The following is a 22,777-nucleotide window of genomic DNA, read 5'->3' on the forward strand; positions in this document are numbered from 1 at the left end:
GCCTCTAGCACTGAGATGCATTGCCTTAGACCACTGCGCCACTCTGGAGCTTAAATTCACTGGCACTAATGCCAATGGAATTTGTAAAATATCAAATAGTTTGGACCTTGCAAACAGATGGAACTGAGAATGAGTACTTTGGTGTTAAAGTTCAAGAAGGGGTAATTAATTGAGTTACTCAGCGTTTTATTTGTCTCAAGGAAAAAAGCCCAAAATGTTTCCCACACAACAGTATTACACATTGAGCATTGTTGCATGGTGACCTATCGCCACCTTCCTACTGCATTGATACCAGGATATTTTATGATTGATGTCCACTACAGCATTGATACCAGGATATCTTATGATTGATGTCCACTACAGCATTGATACCAGGATATCTTATGATTGATGTCCACTACTGCATTGATACCAGGATATATTATGATTGATGTCCACTACTGCATTGATACCAGGATATGTTGTATTCTGTTCTGAGTGATTTCAGCTGTTCATGTGCAGATTGAGATTTTAAAATCAAATTCACTATTGTCCTAAAATATAATCTATTGGTTCTGGGGAGAGAGTCTGTAATTGATTGAATAGCCTATAATGGAAGGTAATTGCCTACATATTCTGGTACCAAGGAAAAGTCTACTATATCACTGACATCAGTACAGTGTATGCACCAATAATGTATCTAAGCCCTGGATTGCAGAATCTCTGTATTGGCCATTGAGAGGCTTTGAAGCCACCAGGCGGCCATATTGGCACTCCCCAGTGGGAGTGGTCCTCCATAGGAATGAATGAAATTCTACAGTATTTCAATTCAATGTTTCAAGGAAAAAATTGCATGTATTTAAGTATTTTTTTCTTGTAGTGTGGACAGTACCAGTACTTAAAAAAAAAAAAAAAACTTGATGGAAATGCTTTAATATTTTTTTTACATTTTGTATTTTTATGTTTAGCTCACATATTATTTAAAAGTATGCATGAAGGTGTCTGTAATAGAATAAACATGTCACAAACAAATGTAGACATTAATACATGCATTTCTATAGCTACCAAAATACGTTTTTTTACAACGGAGAAGGAATACCAAGATGGCTTCAATAAAGCGCTCCCTGTTAGGCATCCAGAGTTTATACACAACATTGGAATGCACATCGCACACATTCAGTGGCAACATTTGACATCAGCCGCTGCTCATGTTAACATTTTACGTCAACTACAGTTGCGTTGTGGCCGCTCAGTGAGTCTGCGGGAGATAGGGGTCGTCTCCGGGGCAGGGCGTCACTGGCTGAGACTTGCAGATCTTCAACAGAACATGTGAAGTTATCTAGAAAGTTGCTCAATTTACTACTATCTAATTATTCAACATGGGGAAGCTGGTTGTCATATCACTTTTTGTTGCTGCTTTATCAGCATTTGTTGGAGAGAGAGTTATTAACTTAAGGTAGGCGGTGTTTATGTAGTTTTTTTAGCTGTAATATAATTGCATGCTAACGTTAGCTGTTATAGTAGCTAGCTAGCCAATTTAGTATTTTTGCTAGCAACCTCAAAAAGTTGTTTTGTTGACAACAAGCTATATAAGCAAACTAACCTGTTTTTCTATTTATATTTCCTTTATTAGCCAGTGCTTTATTACTGAGTAATAATGGTTTGGGTTATTTTCACTTTTCTGAATTTATAAATTGAGAGATTGAGGGTCACTACATGTTGTTGACAAACAGCAATGCAGTGTGCCAAGCATGGCCTTTTCTGTCAGCCTATGAAGACATAAATCTGATCTCAATGCTCAAGTTACAGTAGTCTGAGGCTATACAAGATGTGATAGATGACTAGGCTATATTTATGATTGTTTGTACATAGACACATAAAAATGCCCCCATAACTACAGTGTTGAAATTGCTGTGTTATTCTGAAGTTTGAACCATTTGAAGGGATGTAACTATGAACCTTATTTTACATTGCAGGAGAAGGACTCTTGCTTCCAGAAAGCTTGTCCAAACCCACCTCCCAAACTGCCATCCAATCAAAAGCCTTGGTGCGTACAGTACACATATGTACAAGACATTGGGAACTTTAACAGTGCTGGCATGGATATAAAAGGCATGCCTTAAACTCTATGCCACATGTTCAATGGTATTAAATGAAGTAACTGTACAACGTTATTTGCCTGTAAAGCCATATCTGAACACATGTGATTTGATTTCTGACAGAGTACGGATCAGAGGACCTCACAATACTTCCCAATGGACTTGCTATTATTAGCACTGTGAGTTACAACATTGACTTGACCCTATATGAAACACCCAACATAAAAAATATAGTCGCAAACAAATGTATTAGGCTATCTATTAACATATCCTAATATTAATCTTAATATTATTGGAATTACTAGGGCTTGAAGGATCCTGTATTGCCATCCTATTCAGATGCCCCTGGAAAGATGTACACCCTTGATATGAGTGAAGATTCTAGGATGAAACCAGTGGAGCTCCGCATGGGGAGAGGCTTTGACCTGGACTCCTTCAATCCACATGGGATCAGTGTATACACAGATGAGACGGGTAAATAAAACCCAGAATCTGTGTCACAAATGGCACCCTATTCCCTAAATGGCACACTATTCCCTACAGGGCGCTGGTCAAAAGTAGTGCGCTATATAGGGAATAGGGTGCCATTTTGGGACGCAAACAGATTTTGAAATGCTTCTGCTGCTCTTCCCACTCTTCTCTTATGTGAAAAGAGAACTGTCAAAAACACAAGACGGATCTATTGATTGAGCTGAATGTTTTCTCCACTTTCCAGATAACTCAGTATACCTGTTTGTGGTCAATCACCCTCAACAAAAAACCCAAGTGGAGATCTTTCTTTTTGTTGTGGAGGACCACTCCCTTGTCTATGTGAAAACCATAAAGCATGAATTCCTTCACAGGTATGCAAGAGCTAAAGTCACGTCATTGCTTCAAACCAATTTGGTTTATTACCTAGATTGTCGGTAGAGTTTCATATTACAGCAGGGCTAAAAGTGTTAATTACATGGTAACAACATGGAAATGTAGCCTATCCTCTTAAACTTGGCTACTCTCAAGACTGGAGAGTTTGGAGAAATTAGGGACATTTGAACTGAGCACAAACTAGTGCTCATTTTTGTTTTGTAATGTTGTTATGCATCCAACAGTTCTTTAATATGCCATTTAGAGTAAATCGTGTTTTAAGTTGATCTGTGGTTTTCTCTTAGTGTGAATGACATTGTGGCTGTGGGAGTGGAGAGCTTCTATGCCACCAACGATCACTATTTCGGTGGAGGTACTCTGAATACCCTGGAGATACTTCTGGCTCAGCCCTGGTCTAACGTTGTGTATTACAGCCCTGAAGAGGTCAAAGTAGTGGCTGAGGGATTTTACATGGCCAATGGCATCAACATCTCACCTGACAAAAGGTACAATAATTAGATGAATAATGTATTCAACCTCTATAGCGCTATTCAAATATTCAGTCCCGTGTAGCTCAGTTGGTAGAGCATGGCGCCAGGGTTGTGGGTTCGATTCCCACGAGTGACCAGTATGACATTTAAATTTTTTATTTTTTTTAAAGTATTCAAATGTATGCACTCACTACTGTAAGTCGCTCTGTATAAGAGCGTCTGATAAAATTACAATTAAAAAAAATTATTACATTACATAAAGAATCTCAAAGCGCTTTGAGTACTGTCCATATGGACAGTCAAACCTGTTAAGTGTTTGATTATAGAGTGGATATCACATGTTGACATGATAAGACCTGTTGGTGTAACTAACTAGCGACGTAACATATATGTAACATATAACTATTTATGCTTTCATGTAGGCACATATATGTGGCAGACTTATTTGACCACAACATACATGTTTTGGAGCGACTGGAAAGCAATGGTTTGGCCCCAGTGAAGGTAAAATATAAGAAATGGCAGATTTGTTTTACACCTGGTAAGTAGTCAAATGGACTATTGAAACATGCTGCTCTGTTGAAAGCCTTCTAAATCTGATGTGTTTATTCTCTCCCATTGCTTGTGTATCTGAATCCAGAATAGGCTCTTTAAAACTCATTTCATGATATTATTATTTTAAAAAGCATGAGCTGGCGCACACCCAAAGAAATGGATTTAGTGTAGAGGTGCTGACTAATGGCGAATAAACTATAAGTCTAAAAATAAAGAGAGTCGCACACCGAATATATATAAACTCCCAGTAATTTATTGGGTAAAAAAACAAAGTTTCAGCATTCACTGTGTCCTGAAGAAGGCACCCTGAAGAAGGCACCCTCTGCTATCAGGCACCCTGAAGAAGGCACAGTGATGCCGAAACGTTGGGTGTTTTACCCAATAAATTACTGGGAGTTTATATATAAATAGAGTGTGTGACTCTCTTTATTTTTATAGCTCACGTGATATTATTCTTTGTCAGCAGGTCGTGGAAGTGGGCTCTCTTGTTGACAACATTTATGTTGACCCTGAGACTGGCGACTTGTGGATAGGTTGTCACCCTAATGGCTGGAAACTATTTCAAAATGATCCTGAGGATCTACCTGGATCTGAGGTTCGTACACCTGCCGTGTGCTATTGAAACTTCCTGAGTGAACTGCTTTTCTGCATATACCAGCACTGTATCTCTGTACTATACACCAACATTGTTTTCACATGTTCACGCCTCTACTATGCTATAGGTAAAAGGTGCTGGACTACAGTACATTCCAACTACTGTACGAGAGGAAACACACCAGAGCAATGGACTTAGAGTGGACTTAGAGTGGACATGGACTGGACTTAAAGTGGTCTTGGAGTGGACTTGGAGTTGACTTAGAGTGGACATGGACTGGACTTAAAGTGGTCTAAGAGTGGACTTGGAGTGGACTTGGAGTGGACTTGGGGTGGATTTGGAGTGGACTTAGTGTGTACACAGAGTGTACTCAGAATGGACTTAGAGTGGACTCGGAGTGGACTTGGAGTGGACTCAGGGTGGACATGGACTGGGCTTAAAGTGGACTTGGAGAGGACATGGACTGGGCTTAAAGTGGACTTGGAGTGTACTCAGAGTGGATTTAAAGTGGACTTAAAGTGGACTTGGGGTGGATTTGAAGTGGACTTGGAGTGGACATGGACTGGACTTAAAGTGGTCTTAGAGTGGACATGGAGTGAACTTTGGGTGGACTTAGGGTGGACTTGGAGTGGACTTACAGTGGTCTTAGAGTTGACTTAGAGTGGACAGAGTGGACTTGGGGTGGATTGGAGTGGACATGGACTGGACTTAAAGTGGTCTTAGAGTGTACTCGGAGTGGGCTCAGAGTGGACTCGGAGTGGACTTGGACTGGACTTAAAGTGGTCTTAGAGTGGACTTGGAGTGGACTCAGAGTGGACTTGGAGTGGACTCATAGTGGACTCAGAGTGGACATGGACTGGGCTTAAAGTGGACTTAGAGTGGAATTAGTGTGGACTTGGAGTGGACTTGGACTGGGCTTAAAGTGGACTTGGAGTGGACTTAGAGTGGACATGGAGTAGACTTGGGGTGGACTTGGAGTGGACATGGAGTGGACATGGAGTGAACTTGGGGTGGACTTGGAGTGGACTCAGAGTGGACAGTGGACTTAAAGTGGAATTAGAGTGGACTTGGAGTGGACTCAGAGTGGACAGTGGACTTGGATTTAGACTGGACCTGGGGTGGACGTCTTTTTATTGCGTTCCCTATGTAATGCTCACTGTCTGGTATACATCTACATTTCATGATATTGTTTTCACAGGTGATTCAGATTAAAGGCATCCACTCTGAGAAGCCAGTGGTGACCCAGGTGTATGCTGATGACGGCAGTGTGCTCATAGGATCCTCTGTAGCAGCTCCCTACGGAGGAAAGCTTCTCATTGGAACAATCTACCAGAAAGCCTTGGTCTGTGATCTAGCCAAGGTAGACCAGTAGCCAATGCTCTATGTAGAAAACAGCCATCTGACGTGGGTTGTGGTCGGAAGAGTGCAAGTGTGCAACGTACTGAACATTGCAGATAGAAATGCAATGAATAGAGTTAACAAGATTCCTTACTCTATATGACAGGGAGGGATGTCTGTTCTACATAATGTATATCTAGCTGAAAGTTCCTCAATGTTGTGCCGTACTGAATTCTGCCATGGCCTGTGGGGTTCAACTTGCCAAGTAAAAAAACATATTTTAAAGTTAATTCATTGCACGCTCTGTCTAATCACTGGAAGTTAGATTTGCAATATAGTTGACAAAATGATATGTCAAAGATAACGCTGGTGCACTGAAAAAGACCTGTAACAATACATTGTAATGTTGCAAGTGCCATATTGTATAAAAGTTGATAAATGACTGGAGAAATGACATTTGAAATGCATGACATTGGCTTCTTGATAAGAATAAGCTGACTGTTAAGGACCCTTTAAAAATAAATGCTTAAAATGACATATCCAAATCTAACTGCCTGTAGCTCAGGACCTGAAGCAAGGATATGCATATTATTGATACCATTTGAAAGGAAACACTTTGAAGTGTATGTAAATGTGAAATTAATGTAGGAGAATATAGCACATTAGATCTGGTAAAATATCATTTGAAATGCAAATGAAAGGCCAATATCTCACTTAGGAGTCTAGGTGTCAGTGTATGTGCAACGTTTTAGACTGATCCAATGAACCGTTGCATTACTGTTCAAATGATGTTTCAAGTCTGCCCAAATGTGCCGAATTGGTTAACTGAAACATTTTCAAATACATAACTATAGAGAACATACAAAAATGATATGGTAATAAAAAATGTAAGTTTACACACTTCCAGGAATGTCATAAATTATGGATAATTAGCTTCCCTACAGAAAATACACTAACCTTCACACATCTAGATGTGTGAAGGTTTTTTAAATATAAAAATTGATTTTATCAAACAAAACTAAGCTACATTTTATCTCTGGGATCCTCAGGATGACAAATCAGAGCAAGACTACTGAATGTAAGAGCATTATTTACCTTCAGAGGTGAATATATCAAACCAGTTGCTGTGATTAAATTTTTGTTGTTGTTGTGCACTCTCCTCAAACATTAGTATGGTATTTTCTCACTGTTATAGCTATTGTAAATTGGACAATGCAGTTAGATTAACACGAATGTAAGCTTTCTGCCCATATAAGACATGTCTATGTCCTGAGAAATGTTCTTGTTACTTATGAAGAGGGTTAAACCAAGGCCTTTTTAAGGGGTAAATCAATTATGTTATGATAAACTGAAAGGTCTCCTCTTCAGGAGACCTCTGTGTGTGTGTTAAAACCTGTTTTTGAGTGTTGTGACCTTCAGACACTATCAGAAGGCTTCTATGTTCAGACTCCTGTCTGGATCCCACCATGGTTGTCTGGTTTTCTGAGAACACAAGGCTGTCACAGACCTGATAAAACCAGCCACCTTTCAGAAGATGCTTACACTCGTTCACCTTGTTATGACCCTATACTTGTGACGAAAGGTCAAGTTTTGGTCAAACCCATTTCTGAGCTTTTAATTGCTGATAAGATGGTTACTGCTGTCAAGGGGAGGTTAGATTTATTAAAATGTTACCAGGGAAACTCACGCAAGGAGGACTGGGAGAGGCTATATGAGTTGCAGGATGTCTTAGACATTTTGCAGAACTTGGGGAGAACTATCATGTACTGTTATACTGTACTCTGTACCAACTTCTGCCTACAATTGTATTACTAAAAGGAGTATTTTAATACTTAAACAGAGTCTGTGTTTCCTTTCCATTACTAATGTATGTTTGATAATTATATAGACCTGATCATTTGTTGAAGAAATTGACCAACACTTACAACGTCATGCTAATATCATTATCGCTCTTTATTTCAACCATCCCGTGGGGGGGATACCGATCCCATGGAGGCAGTGGTGGAAAAAGTACCCAATTGTCATACTTGAGTAAAAGTATAGATACCTTAATAGAAAGTTACTCAAGTAAAAGTCACCCAGTAAAATACTACTTGAGTAAAAGTCTAAAAGTATTTGGTACTAAATATACTTAAGTATCCAAAGTAAATGTAATTGCAAAATTATACTTAAGTATCAAAAGTAGAAGTGTAAATCATTTCAAATTCCTTCTTTAAGCAAAGCAGATGGCACCATTTTCTTATTTTTAAAATGTATGGATAGCCAGGGGCACACTCCAACACTCAGACATTATTTACGAAAGATGCATTTGTGTTTAGTGAGTCTGCCAAATCAGAGGCAGAAGGGATGACCATGTGTTGTCTTGATAAGTGCGTGAATTGGTCATTTTCCTGTCCTGCTAAGCACTCAAAATGTAACTTTTGGGTGTCAGGTAAAATGTACTGAGTAAAAAGTACATTATTTTCTTTAGGAATGTAGTGAAGTAAAAGTAAAGTTGTCAAAAATATAAATAGTAAAGTGCAGACCCCAAAAAACATAGTACTTTAAAGTATTTTTACTTAAGTACTTTACACCACTGCGTAGAGTTTAAAGTTATGTTTAAATTACAGATACGTCTCACTGATTTGACATGGAAAACAAGTATTTTATAAGCTTTTTTACCCTCTTTGTAAAGTGAACTAGAGTCAGTTGTGATGTAACTGAATATTGTTTTCTTCACAAGTGTGTTAACTTCTTTACATGAAATGTGGGCTGCTAATTTGGCGTGCAAGTCTTAACTGTTGTTTAGTTGTCAACTCATTTGTCTTAAAAGCAGCAAACAATAGATGTGGACAATATCATCATCATGAACCCTGGGATCACAGTTTTGGGACTGCAGGTTTGACCTCCCTCTAGGAATTGCTGAACTACAGCGCGCCCCATGGTTCAACTGTGCAATTGCACTCTGCTTGTACACCGCACCCACATTTTGCACACTGCTTTCATAACCTTTGACCAAGGGAAAGAGTTTGTCTGCCATGAAGTGGGTGCTTGTTACCATCTGCATTGCTGCCTTGGCAGCTCTTTTGGGGCAAAGACTTCTTAAATTGAGGTAGGCTGCATGGTTGCTGAACATTTTAACATTATTGGGCATGTGTATCTTCTTTGGAATCATGCTACATTTCCCTGATCAGAGTTTACAATATTGACATTGTCAACAGAGGCCTCAGACATTAAAAGTTATATTTGAAAAATAGTATTTTAGCAACTTTGAAGTGAACTACTTTAGGTGAATTGAGCAGTGGTGTGACAGTGTTAAAAGCGGGATTCAGAATGATCTGTGTTGCTTTTGCTTTCACTCCAAAGTAATATTAACCGGGTTCTATTTGCAGTGAAATAGCCCTTGCCAACAGAGAAGTGCCTGTAAAACGCCTCCCCAACTGTCACCTATTAAAGAATATAGGTAGGTCTGAACCAGTCCATTAAATTGTAATCATACATTGACATTATAACAGTTCATGCTTTAATTAATACATATAGTATAGTTATTCTGTGTTTCACATCGGTGTGAGATAGATACTAATGTAATGTTGAAATAGCCCGTTCTACTTTGAGCCTATTCCAGTTATTCCAGTAGGCTCAAAATAATGAGTCTTCTCAGTATATGTGATGAGATCAGGCTGTATAACCGCTAGTTGGGCAAGTGTCAGGGCTGAAGTCCATTAGACTAATAGACAAAGTATCAACGTGTCCCAGCATGCTTTGTTTGGTGTCATAATGATGATGATGTTATGTTCAATGAAGGCCTTTGGCCTATGGGATAAAAAGAATAGGCTATTGCTAATGGTTTGTGGACAATCCTATATGTACAGAATATGGAGCAGAGGACTTAACCATACTCCGAGATGGACTGGCCATCATAAGCACCGTAAGTAATATCCATTGTCATGATGCGATCCTTAATGGCAAGCATATTCTGGTAAGGCACACTGAGTAATTAAAATATTGTCCTCAATTCATATTACATGTTGAACATACCTCCCTCACACTGATGATAAAATAACTATTTTTACAGAATAAAACAACTGTTTTTAACAATACAATACATACACCCTGTTTGTATCCCAAATGGCACCCTATTCCCTACATAGTGCACTAATTTGGTCAAAAGTAGTGCACTATATAGGGAATAGGGTGCCATTTAGGACTTAACATTGTCACGCATGTCGAATCATTACCCCCCCACCCAGGGCTTGAAATATCCTGGAATGCCCTCGTTCTCTGATGACCCAGGGAAGATCTATACCCTGGACCTGTTGGACCCCAGACTGATCCCTGTGGAGCTGACAATCAAAGGAGACCTGGACCGGGACTCCTTCAACCCCCATGGAATCAGTGTCTACATTGACGAGACAGGTAAAGTATGGGATATTTAGCTCTCACATATGAAATTAGTTTGTTTCAAAAACATTGGACAGGGTGTAGTACAGTACAATATACAGTACCAGTCAAAAGTTTGGACACACCTGCTCATTCAAGGGTTTTTCTGAATGTTTTACTATTTTCTACATTGTAGAGTAATAGCGAAGACATCACAACTATGAAATAACACATATGGAATCATGAGGTAACCATTTTTTTTTTAAACAAATCAAAATATGTTTTTGATTCTTCAAATTAGCCACCCTTTGCCTTGATGACAGCTTTGCACACTCTTGGCATAAAGAAAAACCCTTGAATGAGTAGGTGTGTCCAAACATTTGACTGGTACTGTATAGCAAAACAGTACAGTATACAGTAAAACAATAGTGTACAGTATACAGTAAAACAATACAGTACAACAGTACAGTAAAACAATACAGTATACAGTACAACAGTACAGTATACAGTAAAACAATACAGTATACAGTAAAACATGTGTCAGCAATTATTCTAGTTACTCAAGTCAGAAATCGCAGCAAATCTCTCCATTCCAGACCAGATTATCCCAAATTGGGAACACCCTTCAGACCATTGCCTATGGAATTATGAACACTACTGTGTGTGTGTGTGTGTGTGTGCCTTCCCTGTCAAGCAATAGAGAGCCTTAGACACCAGAGGGGACAGTAGAGACCATATTTCTCACTGCTGAACTCCCATCTCCTTCCAGATAAAACCATTCATCTGTTTGTTGTCAATCATCCTCAACATTACACCAGCCAGGTAGAGATCTTTCTATTTGTCGAAGAGGACAACACCATTGTGCACTTGAAAACTATAAAGCATGATCTCCTTCATAGGTAGGTGTGAGATGTTTACATTTACATGATGTGGATGAACCACATTGGCTATGTACTTACTGTACAGTATGACCAGTGAGAGTTCCACAGTGGTGTTTTTCTGCTTGGCTAATTCTTTATGTTTTTGCCCTTTACTCTCTCAGTGTGAATGACATTGTGGCTGTGGGTGTGGAGAGCTTCTATGCCACCAACGATCACTCCTATCCCAGTGAAGTGCTACACATGCTGGCTGTCTTCCTGGGTCTACCCTGGGCTGATGTGGTTTACTACAGCCCTGGAGGAGTGAAGGCAGTGGGCGATGGCTTCCTATCTGCAAACGGCATCAACATGTCACCCGACAAAAGGTGCCTTCTTTGTTTCCACAATTGTAGTAAAGTCTACACAATTGAAAATAGAACCGTTTAAAATGTACAAATCTGTTGTGCTCTTTGAAAGTGTGTTATGCAGTAAAACAATAACTGTGCTTTTCCCCCCCAGGTATCTATACGTGTCCGCTATTTTGGACCATGAGATTGCTGTTTTTGAGATAAAGAAAAACAAAGACTTGGTACATGTCAAGGTAAAACTTTTTCACTACATCAAATATGAACGCAAACTTCTTTACGGGCACAATATTATATTTTGTATTGTTTCTAGAGATGGTTCAACCGCTGTATTACAATCAGCCATCACATTCCTATTGATGTCTGTCTCCAACCAGTCTGTAGCCGTTGGGTCTCTCTGTGACAACATCGAGGTGGACCATGTAACAGGTGACATATGGCTGGGTTGTCACCCTAATGGAGTAAAGGTAGCAGCATGTGACCCTGAGGATCCACCTGGATCGGAGGTTAGTGCCTCATTTACCATGTCCTCTCTAGTTGTATTATATTATAGGAATAAATTCACTCTGATCTCAGTTCCAAATGGCACCCTATTCCCTATAGCAGTGGTTCCCAAACTTTTTATAGTCCCGTACCCCTTCAAACATTCAACCTCCAGCTGCATACCCCCTCTAGCACCAGGGTCAGCACACTCTCAAATGTTGTTTTTTTGCCATCATTGTAAGCCTGCCACACACACACTATACAATACATTTATTAAACATAAGAATGAGTGTGAGTTTTTGTCACAACCCGGCTCGTGGGAAGTGACAAAGAGCTCTTATAGGACCAGGGCAGAAATAACAATATAATCAATAATTTTTCTCTTTATTTAACCATCTTAGATATAAAACCTTATTTGTTCATTGAAAATGGTGAATAACTCACCACAGGTTAATGAGAAGGGTGTGCTTGAAAGGATGCACATGACTCTGCAATGTTGGGATGTATTGGAGAGTCTGTCGTAAATAATTTTCGACAGTCTGTGCCTGTATTTAGTTTTCATGCTAGCGAGGGCCGATAATCCACCTCACATAGGTATGTGGTTGCAAAGGGCATCAGTGTCTTAACAGCGCGATTTGACAAGACAGGATACTCTGAGCGCAGCCCAATCCAGAAATCTGGCAGTAGCTTCTGATTTAAATTCCATTTTCACAGAACCGCTTGTTGCAATTTCGATGAGGCTCTCTTGTTCAGATATGGTAAGTGGACTGGAGGCAGGGTATGAAAGGGATAACGAATCCAGTTGTTTGTGTCATCCATTTCGGGAAAGTATCTGCGTAATTGCGGACTCAGGTGCTTCGCTATATCACATTTGAAATTGTCCGTAAACTTGAGTTCATTTGCACACAAAAAAGCATACAATAATGGAAAGACCTGTGTGTTGTCCTTGTTAATGCGGACAGAGAAGAACTCCAACTTCTTAATCATAGCCTCAATGTTGTCCCACACACTGAATATAGTTGCGGAGAAAGAAAAAAAACATCACCCAGATAGGCCAGTCGTGTGAGAAACTCGTCAGACAAGTGAAAATTATGTCAGTAAAGAAAACTTTAAGCTCGTCTCTCAATTAAAAAAAAACGTGTCAATACTTTGCCCCTTCATAACCAGCGCACTTCTGTATGTTGTAAAAGCGTTACATGGTCGCTGCCCATATCATTGCATAGTGCAGAAAATACACGAGAGTTCAGGGACCTTGCTTTAACAAAGATAACCATTTTCACTGTAGTGTCCAAAAACGTATTTCAAGCTGTCAGGCATTCCCTTGGCAGCAAGAGCCTCTCGGTGGATGCTGCAGTGTACCCAAGTGGCGTTGGAAGCAACTGCTTACACGTGCGTTAACACTCCACTATGTCTCCCTGTCATGGCTTTTGCGCCATCAGTACAGATACCAACATGAGTAGCAGCTACATTTGGCTACATACAGACCGTTAGTGTAATCCCCGCGAGAGAACAACAGTTAATGTGATTGGATGTTAATTATTTGACTAGGCTACCTGTATTAGACATTGTGTTGTTGTTTCGCTGAACACCAGATGGTTTAATTTGACCCCAGTTTGGGAATACCTGCCCTGTAGAGTATACTCCCTATGGGCCTTGGTCAAAAGTAGCGTAGTGCACTGTATAGGGAATAGACTGCCATTTGGGACACAGCCCATGTACCAAAAGCGTTAATTGGTTTTCTTTATCATAATTTGTTTTATAGGTCATTAGGATTCGGGACATCCACTATGAGAAGCCAGTTGTGACCCAGGTGTATGCTGATGATGGCAGTGTGCTCCTAGGATCCTCTGTAGCAGCTCCCTATGAAGGAAAGCTTCTCATTGGAACAGTCTACCACAAAGCCTTGGTCTGTGATCTGAAGTAGCCAATGATTCCTTTCAGACTTCTGATTTCCAAAGTCTGTGTGTGTATATATAGATGCAGTAATGACACTCAAACTGTATTGTGCTCAAAGTCTGTGCTGTTTCTGTATAGTACATCTTGTCTGGTATAATATGATTGAAAAGTATAAATATTCCACATGCTTGCCACAATATAACACTGCAATTGCTGTGATGCATGGCATGTGTTATTATGTTAAATGATAAGAGGCCGTCTGCGCTCTTAAGTTCCTTAGTACTCAATAGTGTCTGTTCCGGGTGCGTAGGAATCAAAATAAGAATACTGGAAAAGATGAAAGACCTGCACACTGTCGAAAAAATGAATCAATCCAAAACTGAGGCTTGATGTGTTATTATGTTTACATGTATCTTGATGGACTATTTGTATTGATTAAACAGTTATATTCCATTCTCTGACATTGACAAATTGTTGATAATTGATCTTTGGGGATTTTTTTTGTGGGGGGGGGTGATGACAAACAAAAAATACAACATGTTTCTATATCTTACATCTCATTTTTCAAGTCCACAACCACTACATCTACTCATATAAAAAACATGGAAATTGCATAGAAACTCATGTAAACTTTATTTCTGAAGGCAGTTTGTAACAATAGACAAACTACGTTGCTTTCAGTTCTCATTTTAGAGTCAGGTAAATCACCCTGGCAACTCTGAATCCATTGTTTGCTATATTTTCCTTTCTTTACTTTTCCCACAGACCTAAATGTGTGTTTAACATCGAGATAAACATTAGAGAAGACAGTAAGTTGTCTAGACTGTGTATTCATGGTCTTAGGCTGTGATAATCCTGGGTCATACATTTCACTGATCACTATGTTAAGGAAAACCGTAGAAGATTTGGACCCACTCCTCACCACAGGGGAATATGACCAATCCTAACTCTGCCATTGTCTCTGGTTGTCCCAGGACCTTGTTATGATACTTCTACATCATTCAGTTCACATGGATAAAAAGGTGTGATGGGTGTGATACATGAAAAGGTGTGATGGGGTGATAAATAAAAAGGTGTGATGGGGTGATAAATAAAAAGGTGTGATGGGGTGATAAATTAAAAGGTGTGACGGGTACAATAAATAAAAAGTTGTGATGATCCGCGGACCCATCACAGACCCATCATACCTTTTTATTTATCTGAATTCACAGGTTGTATGCACCAACCAAACCTCTAGGAGAGTGCGATGGTCCCCTTTTGATTACATCATTCAGTTCTCCATGAAGAGGATGGATCCAAGGCTTCAGCCTTTCTCATCATTCTCCTCTCCCGAATCCCCCTCCACTACCTTTGATACAGTAAACCTATTCTCTCCACCATCTTGATTCTGAACATTCTCGTCTTTGTTGATGTTAGGACCTAGATCGGCGGGGTTTAGGTTCTCTTTTGAGTTGGACACATTAACAGCCTTCGCTCTAGTGTCCCTATCCAGACAGTTCTCCTCAAACACAGGGTCTTTCATAAAGACAGGGTCTCCCATAAAGACAGGGTCATCCTCGATAAGCCTCTGCCCCTCCTCTCCCATCCCAAAGCTGCTTAGTAACATATTGTGACTGATGCTGAGGTGGCGCCTCAGGCGGCGTGGGGAATGCTCCAGGGTTTGGATATTCGTTCCCAGGATGTCACTACAGCTCTTTGAACGACTCAACTCCTTGAATTCCGTCTTTGGCTTCGGCTTCGCGGCAGCGCCAATCTGCCTGATGGCGGTGCTGTAGTCCTCATGTTTCTCAGACAGGAAGTTGAAGATATCGACGGCGGTGGGGAGGCGGCGAGGGCTGCGGATGTCGTCCTTCTCGGGCTGCCATCGATGGTCCAGGTGGTCCATCCTGTGTCTCTGCCTTCTCTTCTTCAGGACCTTGTGGGCCGACACAACCATGTGGACGTTCCAGCTGAAGAACAGAGACAGCCAGGCCAGACCCATGTAGATCCACACCTCTGCAAACACCCGGTACAGCCTTGGGTAGTCTATGTTCGGATTGATACCTGTGGAGTCAAAAAGAGAACATAGTTTTATTAAGTATATGTCACCCTTTCTTCAGCATGGACCAAGCAGGATTGCACCAGGCAATGAATCCACCTCCAAATAACTTCATGATCCTCTAACGTGAATTAGGTGATATCATTCTTCACATATCTCTTTAAAATAAACTAATATTTTCTGAGGAATGCCATCTACTTCATGAAAAGCCTATGTAACTACCTGCGACGTAGTCCCCGAAGCCGACAGTGGTGAGGGTGATGAAGGAGAAGTAGAAGCCCTCCAGGTACGACCATCCCTCCAGGGACATGAACACAAACGGGGGGATCACCAGGTGTACCAGCAGACCCCACAGGAGGAAGATGGCCGTGCAGATCAACTGGACCTTTTTCTGCAGACGTCACACAGGGACAATCAATCGATCATTCAAATGTATTTTTATAAAGAACTTGGTGACAACTGCTGATGTAAAAAGGGCTTTACAGTGAGCCGGCCTAGACCCCAGAGAGCAACCAAAGCAGAAGCTAAAGCACAGTGAGAAGAACAAGCAACGGCATGTGACACAAGTGACAATGTTAGACCAACCCCTTTAATTTGACCATGTCAATTGTCATTGTGAGTGTTCCACCAGATCTGGTGATAAAGCTAACATGTCTTGTAGGCTAACACTTCTCCATTAGTTGGACCATACAGGATTCAGTAATTAGTACGCAGCTACAGTGGCTAAACGTGGCTTGTCATTGGCTAATCCACTGTTAATAAATGCTTAAGTCATGTATTGCACCTCCCCCAAAGTCATTGATAGAAATCCAAATCAGCACATTAAACGTGCTGAGAGATTCCCAGTGAGTCTTACCACACTAAGGCCTTTGAGTACCAGGACCTGTCCCAGGCGCTTGGCTCTGTCTCCGAAGAACGAGCCCAGCTCACTAATCCAGGTGAGGCAGAGAGGGATCCCACACAGGCCATACAGGATGCAGAATATACGGCCGCCAGCCGTCTTTGGGGCAACATTACCATAACCTGCAAATCACAAACGTATAGACTTTCAGACAGCAGCTTCATTTCTGCTATGGTTAGACATTGGGTAACTGAGTTGGCAGCAGTTATCGGAGAGAGATGTACATGATTCATTGTTTCCAGTGTTGTATTCAAGATATTGCCCACCTATGGTAGTGACAATAGTGGCAGCAAAGACAACCGAATTGGTCCAGTCCCAGTTGTTGTAGGTATTCTCTCCAGTGATGGTCACACCTTGTCCAGCAGCGTCTGACACCACCTAGGGAACAGAGTGGCTTATCACACCGTACAAACAGAGCTGATTGGGGTCATCTTAAAAGTTAACGGGTTTCAGTGGGATGAATTTCAGGAGTTTCACACTCTGGGAAAACACAGCTCTAAAGTTACTTTGGGAATCTAAGTTCACTGAGATTGAGCAAATAAAAATATAAACTGTTCCCACTTTGATTTGTTTGAAAAGTATATTTTAGTCATTACACACAAACAATAGACCCCTCTTATATACTTCCAGAACCTTCAAATAGAAGCACACAGCCGTCATTTATGGACTGAAAACGCCCTCTGTAGTCTCGTAAACACGATCCTAGACAGCAGTGGCATTGAAACATCGGAGGCAACCCGGATATCTAGAGAGACTACGCCCTCTGAAAATATGCTGCCGCTTGGCTATTCCATGGTAGCAGAGTGGCACTGAGACTCTGATTGTTCACTATAAAATGTATGTCAAAACGAAAACCAATGATTGCAAAGTTAAACAAAACATACAACTCTGCACAAGGACTACTTTTAACAATTTCCACTGAAAACATATTGGCTTGAAGAACAGTGCAGACGCAAAGTTTGGTAACAGAATGACTGTGCAGTTTTCTGATGTCATTCTGTTACCAAACTTTGCATCTGCACTGTTATCCGAGCAAAGAAAATGCCAAACCAGTTCTTCTGAACTGTCCCAGCATGCTGGCTTGGCTCCTTTGGTTAAAGAGCAGAGAGATTATGAAAATGCATGCAGGCTCATCACTGGTGTGTTCTGTTGCTATAATTGAAACTTGATTCATAAGCATAGTAGTACTCCAAACTTTTACTGCAACAGTGAAAATAATATATTCAATGCATAACAACATATAACAATAACACAGCCATTTCAGTACTGCCAAGGACTGAAATGTCCTAACTTGACAAGCTTTGTTTAGATGAAATCATTTCAGATGATCTACAATGTTCTTTTTTTCATGTAAAATTACCAACAAAGCATTTGACATCAGGCAGTCCGGACCAAATCTGAACCAATCATAGTTGTCCGGACCGGCCTATATTTGGCCCAAACATAGACATTCAGATTTGGTCTGGTCCAGACCGGCCTTGATTTAGCCCAAACACAGACATGGATCTGGCCCACACCGAACCAATGTGTACTTATTTGGGGGCATAGCTCATTAGAATAATACCCAGCAAGTGTTTGTTTTTACATTTATATTTTGGACATTCAGTAGATGCTCTTATCCAGAGTGACTTACAGTCAGTGTATTCAACTAAGGTAGATAAACAGCAACATATCACAGTCATAGAAATATTTTTTTTTATCTGTAAATGTTACTCTGAATGTTATTGTAGTTAAAGTGGTCTGTTGGTTCATTGTGTATGCTGGCCTAGTTTGATCATCATTGCTGCCAGTTTTAAAGCATTTGAAAAAGCTAACATAACTGCATGTGATAGATGGGAGCAATAATACACATTTTGTTTCTTACTTAATAGAACATGCATTGCATTGAACATTTTGCCATAGAATCATTGGCTGAAAAATACATATTTTCAACGTCTGGAAAATACATATTTTTACCATTCATTCTGCCCCTAAAATGCACCTGATTTCAACGTCCAGAAAATAAGTATTTTCGACATCCATATAACACTTATTTTTATATTTTCGAGGTCTAAGCTTTCATTCAGCACCTGAAATGCACATGATGTCAACTTCTGGAAAATAGGTACTTTCAACATAATTCTGCTTACTGGGTATGTTTATTATCCAGGGACAACATCCATGGGCCTACATAGTTGTAGAACAGTAGGCCTAAAATATAGTGGCAATTATACGGTAACAGAGGGATTCTGAGACTCGGATTTCTTCACTTTAAAATAAACAAAAAAACAATGATTGCAAAAAAGTTCAACAAACCATACAACTCCACGCACAAGGACTACTTTTAACAATTTTCACTGAAATGTTTACAATACATTTGCTTGAAGAACAAAAGTGCATAGAGTTGTAAGGTTTGTTTAACTTTGCAATTATTGGTTTTGGTTTGACATACATTTTATAGTGAAAAATCCGAGTTTCAGCAATAACTGTTACACCTTGGAATTTCCCATAGTGTAAAATACAATTTTAGAGATATAATAAAGCTGACAACACAGTAATGATAATCATTAAAACACAGATTGGGAATATAATACATGCATTCTTAATTGAATCCCTACATACCCCCAAAATATAGTTCAGATCTTCTTTAGTCAAGCACGGATATGTTTTAAGAATGTTTTCCTTTTGACGGGAATATTCGGATTTGGCCAGTTTCCAATTGGGTTCTTCAAGTATTTGAAATATTGCTGCCCCGATCGATAGGTAAAAAATGATACCTGACGTTAATACAGGACCCTTATCAGACATTGCTGATCACTTAAACATACTCCTCATTATAAAACTCGCATCCAAATTGTTGCCCAAAACAAAAAAATAGGACGCGTGTTGCATTCAAACTTCTCTTCCTGGTTCCTGTGCTGGGTAATTACAAACGTGGGAGACTGGGATTGTGATAATATAATGGAGGAGGACAAATTCAATCCAGTCCACATACAAGACATCGTTTCAGGTGTGCGCCATTGTTTAGCCTATAGTATAATTTTCAAAGAGACATAAAAACGTTATAAGTGACTTTCTGATTTCTACAACCTAGCTATATGGGTTTAAAGCCGGAATCCGTAGCTGTGAAACTGCCACGTTAGCCCAGCTACTTCAAACAACGAACACTGTTTTTCGCCCCTCGAACATCATTGCAGCGCGATAGAACAGCAGATGATGTACTTCTCAAACTTCATAAACCAAGCTAAATCAATAAGAAATGCGACCAGTGGCACTGTTCACTGTATGCTGATCTCAGATGTAATGCTGTGTGGATTAAAGGTCTCAAATGAAATATCTTTATTGAGTTTTGACTGATTGAAAGTCTGGGGATGTGTTTCTGAAAAGCAGCCAAATAGACGTCTACCCTTACGATAAAAGATTGCAGTATAACTAGTATGCTGCAAAGACAGCGCCCCAAATAACACCGTTTTTTTTACTGCGGTCATTTTGCAGTGTAACTGCAGTTCAACTTCGGTACACTGTAGTTATTCTGCAATTACTGCGTCCAAAATACCACAGTTGACTGCAGTTACTGCACTTTTACTGATGTTTCAAAAATGTACTATTTTTTTGTAAGGGTGTAATTGGTTTAGATTTGGTCTGGTCCATTTGGCCCAAACATCGATGTCTATGTTTTGTTTGGACAGCACAGCAGAGTAGAGAGCTATACAGTAACCGACTACATGACATAAAAAAGTAGAGTACAGTAGAGTATAGTACAGTACAATATAATGTGCTGAATTGTATCCTACTTTACTCTAATGTACTCTACTGAATCAAACTGTACTGTACTGTATTATCCTGTGCTCTCCTGTACTGAACTGTGCCATACTGTGCTGTTCAAACTTGTGAAGCATAGCCTAGACGTCTATGATTCGTTCAGATTTGGTCTGGTCCGGAGCAACCACATTTGTACTTATTTGGGGGCCGAAGCTCAATAGTATAATCTCCAGTTTGCAAGTGTTTGTTTTTTACATTTACATTTTGGTCATTCAGCAGATGCTCTTATTCAGAGCGACATACAGTCAGTGCATTCAACTAAGGTAGATAAACAACATATCACAGTCATAGCAAGACAGAAAATATGACAGAGAATTTTACTGAGAATGTTATTGTAGTTGACGTGGTCTGATGGTTTATTCTGTAGGTTGGACTACTTTGAACATCATTGCTGCCAGTTTGAAAGCTTTTGAAAAGCTAACATTAGTGCATGTTTACAGATGGGAGCAATAATACATATTCTATGTTGCAATCTTTCCTCGGCTCCTCTTTCCTATATTAAATGGATTTAAAATGTATTATTGTGATATTGTGTTTACGTCATTGAGAATGTATGTACAGTTTAAATTTGGCCATATAATTAATTACCAAAAAAAAAAAAGTCTGTCAATGACGTCTTTTTACCTTTCATTCAGAACTGAAAACGGACTTGATTTCAATGTCCGGAAAATATCTTTTCAACTTTCATTAAGAACTGAAAATGAATCTGATTTCAACATCCGGAAAATATGTATTTGCAGCTTTCATTCAGAACCTAAAATGAACCTAACTTCAACGTCAGGAAAATACGTGTTTACAACGTAATTGTGCTTACTGGGCATGTATAATGTTATTAGTGTCACGGTTGTTGTAAGTGGACCAAAGTGCAGCGTGTGTCATTCCACATTTTATTTACACTGTGAAACTATGCAATACATAAACTAAAGAACAAAACAACAGACTGTGACACAGCAGTGAAACATACACTACTCAAAAACAATCTCCCACAAACCCAGGTGGCAAAAACCCCAACTTAATGATCTCCAATTAGAGACAACGAGGACCAGCTGCCTCTAATTGGAGTTCATACCAAACAAAACCCAACATAGAAATACAAAACTAGAACCTGACAACATAGAAAAACTAAACTAGAAACACCCTGACCTACTCTACCATAGAAAATAACATCTTTCTATGGTCAGGATGTGACAATTAGCCTATATGTAGGCTACATTATTGACATATAATAACATTATATGTAGGCTATAATAACATAATAGCCTACATTATTGCCTTTCATAAAATACAGGTACACACACACACACATTTACTTGCCGGCATTGCCTACACACAAGTGCATAATAGAGGCACTAATAGAGTTTGCCAGCTTGGAGTCCCAAAAAACAGAAATTAGTTACCTCCATTCCTATGGAGGGAAATGAATCGGGAAAGAATGGGGTTTTGGGACAAAGGCCAAAAATAAGGTTTGAGGCTAACACAGGCTCAGGAGATCTTATACATTTTGTTTTATGAGATATCAGTCAGTTAACATGACTATGAATTATGAAGCCTTTATGTGCTTGTTTAGATTACATAAATGCTTCAAAATTCACAAAAGGTGATGTTAGCTGAGATGATCTCATGGAACAAAAGGTATAAGAGCTCCTAAACTTGTGTTTACCACAGACGTTATTTTCGGCGTTTATCCACCCCCCCCCCCCCCCCCCCAAAAAAAACATGAATTTCCACATAGGCTTTGGCCAATGAGACATTGTGGAGTTAGTGCCTACAAAAAGACACCATTTACTATTGCTCTCTATAGAATACCACAGTATGAGTCATAATACCCATAACAAACAGGGAAATGGTTCCAATCATTTTTCCACCATTCATTTTCCCCATAAGGGATTTTAGAAACACTTAAAATAAGGCATGTGTTTTGTGTAGGCTTACCCTGGTGTGATGTTTTGATAACAGTGTAAATCTCTCTAGGACAAAGTGACTTTCATCAATATATTTGCCTGTATTTACCCCCCCCCCCAAAATGAAATGTTAATTAGCTGCTAATGTGGCTATCATAAAGAACTACAAATCCCATGATGATCTGGACGAGCGTGCCGAATCGAGGCAAAGGTAAAAAATCTCTGGATTAACTATCGAATGTTAGCTAAATGTAGTAATTCATAAATTGGCAACAT

General features: G+C 39.7%; 3 protein-coding genes across 5 annotated transcripts; 2 read left to right on the top strand and 1 right to left on the bottom strand.

The window, feature by feature from the left end:
- Positions 1-1,234: 1,234 nt before the first annotated feature.
- Positions 1,235-7,737, top strand: LOC115185802 (serum paraoxonase/arylesterase 2). Of its 2 annotated transcripts, none has more exons than XM_029745814.1 (9): positions 1,235-1,435; positions 1,956-2,026; positions 2,202-2,257; positions 2,384-2,552; positions 2,794-2,920; positions 3,227-3,427; positions 3,835-3,916; positions 4,431-4,562; positions 5,761-7,737. In XM_029745814.1, the coding sequence occupies exons 1-9, from the start codon at positions 1,359-1,361 to the stop codon at positions 5,932-5,934; spliced, it is 1,089 nt and encodes a 362-aa protein (XP_029601674.1). In that variant the 5' UTR covers positions 1,235-1,358; the 3' UTR covers positions 5,935-7,737. The 2 variants fall into 2 exon arrangements, with proteins under 2 accessions (XP_029601674.1, XP_029601682.1); XM_029745822.1 differs by having other exon boundaries at positions 1,237-1,435; positions 4,434-4,562.
- Positions 7,738-8,881: 1,144 nt separating this feature from the next.
- On the top strand, positions 8,882-14,321 carry LOC115185830 (serum paraoxonase/arylesterase 2). The gene is made up of 9 exons (XM_029745849.1): positions 8,882-8,991; positions 9,272-9,342; positions 9,752-9,807; positions 10,130-10,295; positions 11,029-11,158; positions 11,302-11,502; positions 11,636-11,717; positions 11,859-11,987; positions 13,727-14,321. The coding sequence occupies exons 1-9, from the start codon at positions 8,918-8,920 to the stop codon at positions 13,886-13,888; spliced, it is 1,071 nt and encodes a 356-aa protein (XP_029601709.1). The 5' UTR covers positions 8,882-8,917; the 3' UTR covers positions 13,889-14,321.
- Positions 14,322-14,474: 153 nt separating this feature from the next.
- LOC115185815 (potassium channel subfamily K member 5-like) lies at positions 14,475-20,104 on the bottom strand. Of its 2 annotated transcripts, none has more exons than XM_029745836.1 (5): positions 19,401-20,104; positions 17,066-17,177; positions 16,755-16,921; positions 16,121-16,289; positions 14,475-15,903 (listed from the first exon to the last, which is right to left on the bottom strand). In XM_029745836.1, the coding sequence occupies exons 1-5, from the start codon at positions 19,584-19,586 to the stop codon at positions 15,164-15,166; spliced, it is 1,374 nt and encodes a 457-aa protein (XP_029601696.1). In that variant the 5' UTR covers positions 19,587-20,104; the 3' UTR covers positions 14,475-15,163. The 2 variants fall into 2 exon arrangements, with proteins under 2 accessions (XP_029601696.1, XP_029601703.1); XM_029745843.1 differs by lacking the exon at positions 19,401-20,104 and adding an exon at positions 17,433-17,701.
- Positions 20,105-22,777: the final 2,673 nt, after the last annotated feature.

The sequence above is a fragment of the Salmo trutta genome, chromosome 3, assembly GCF_901001165.1.
Source record: "Salmo trutta chromosome 3, fSalTru1.1, whole genome shotgun sequence".
Lineage (NCBI taxonomy): Eukaryota > Metazoa > Chordata > Actinopteri > Salmoniformes > Salmonidae > Salmo > Salmo trutta.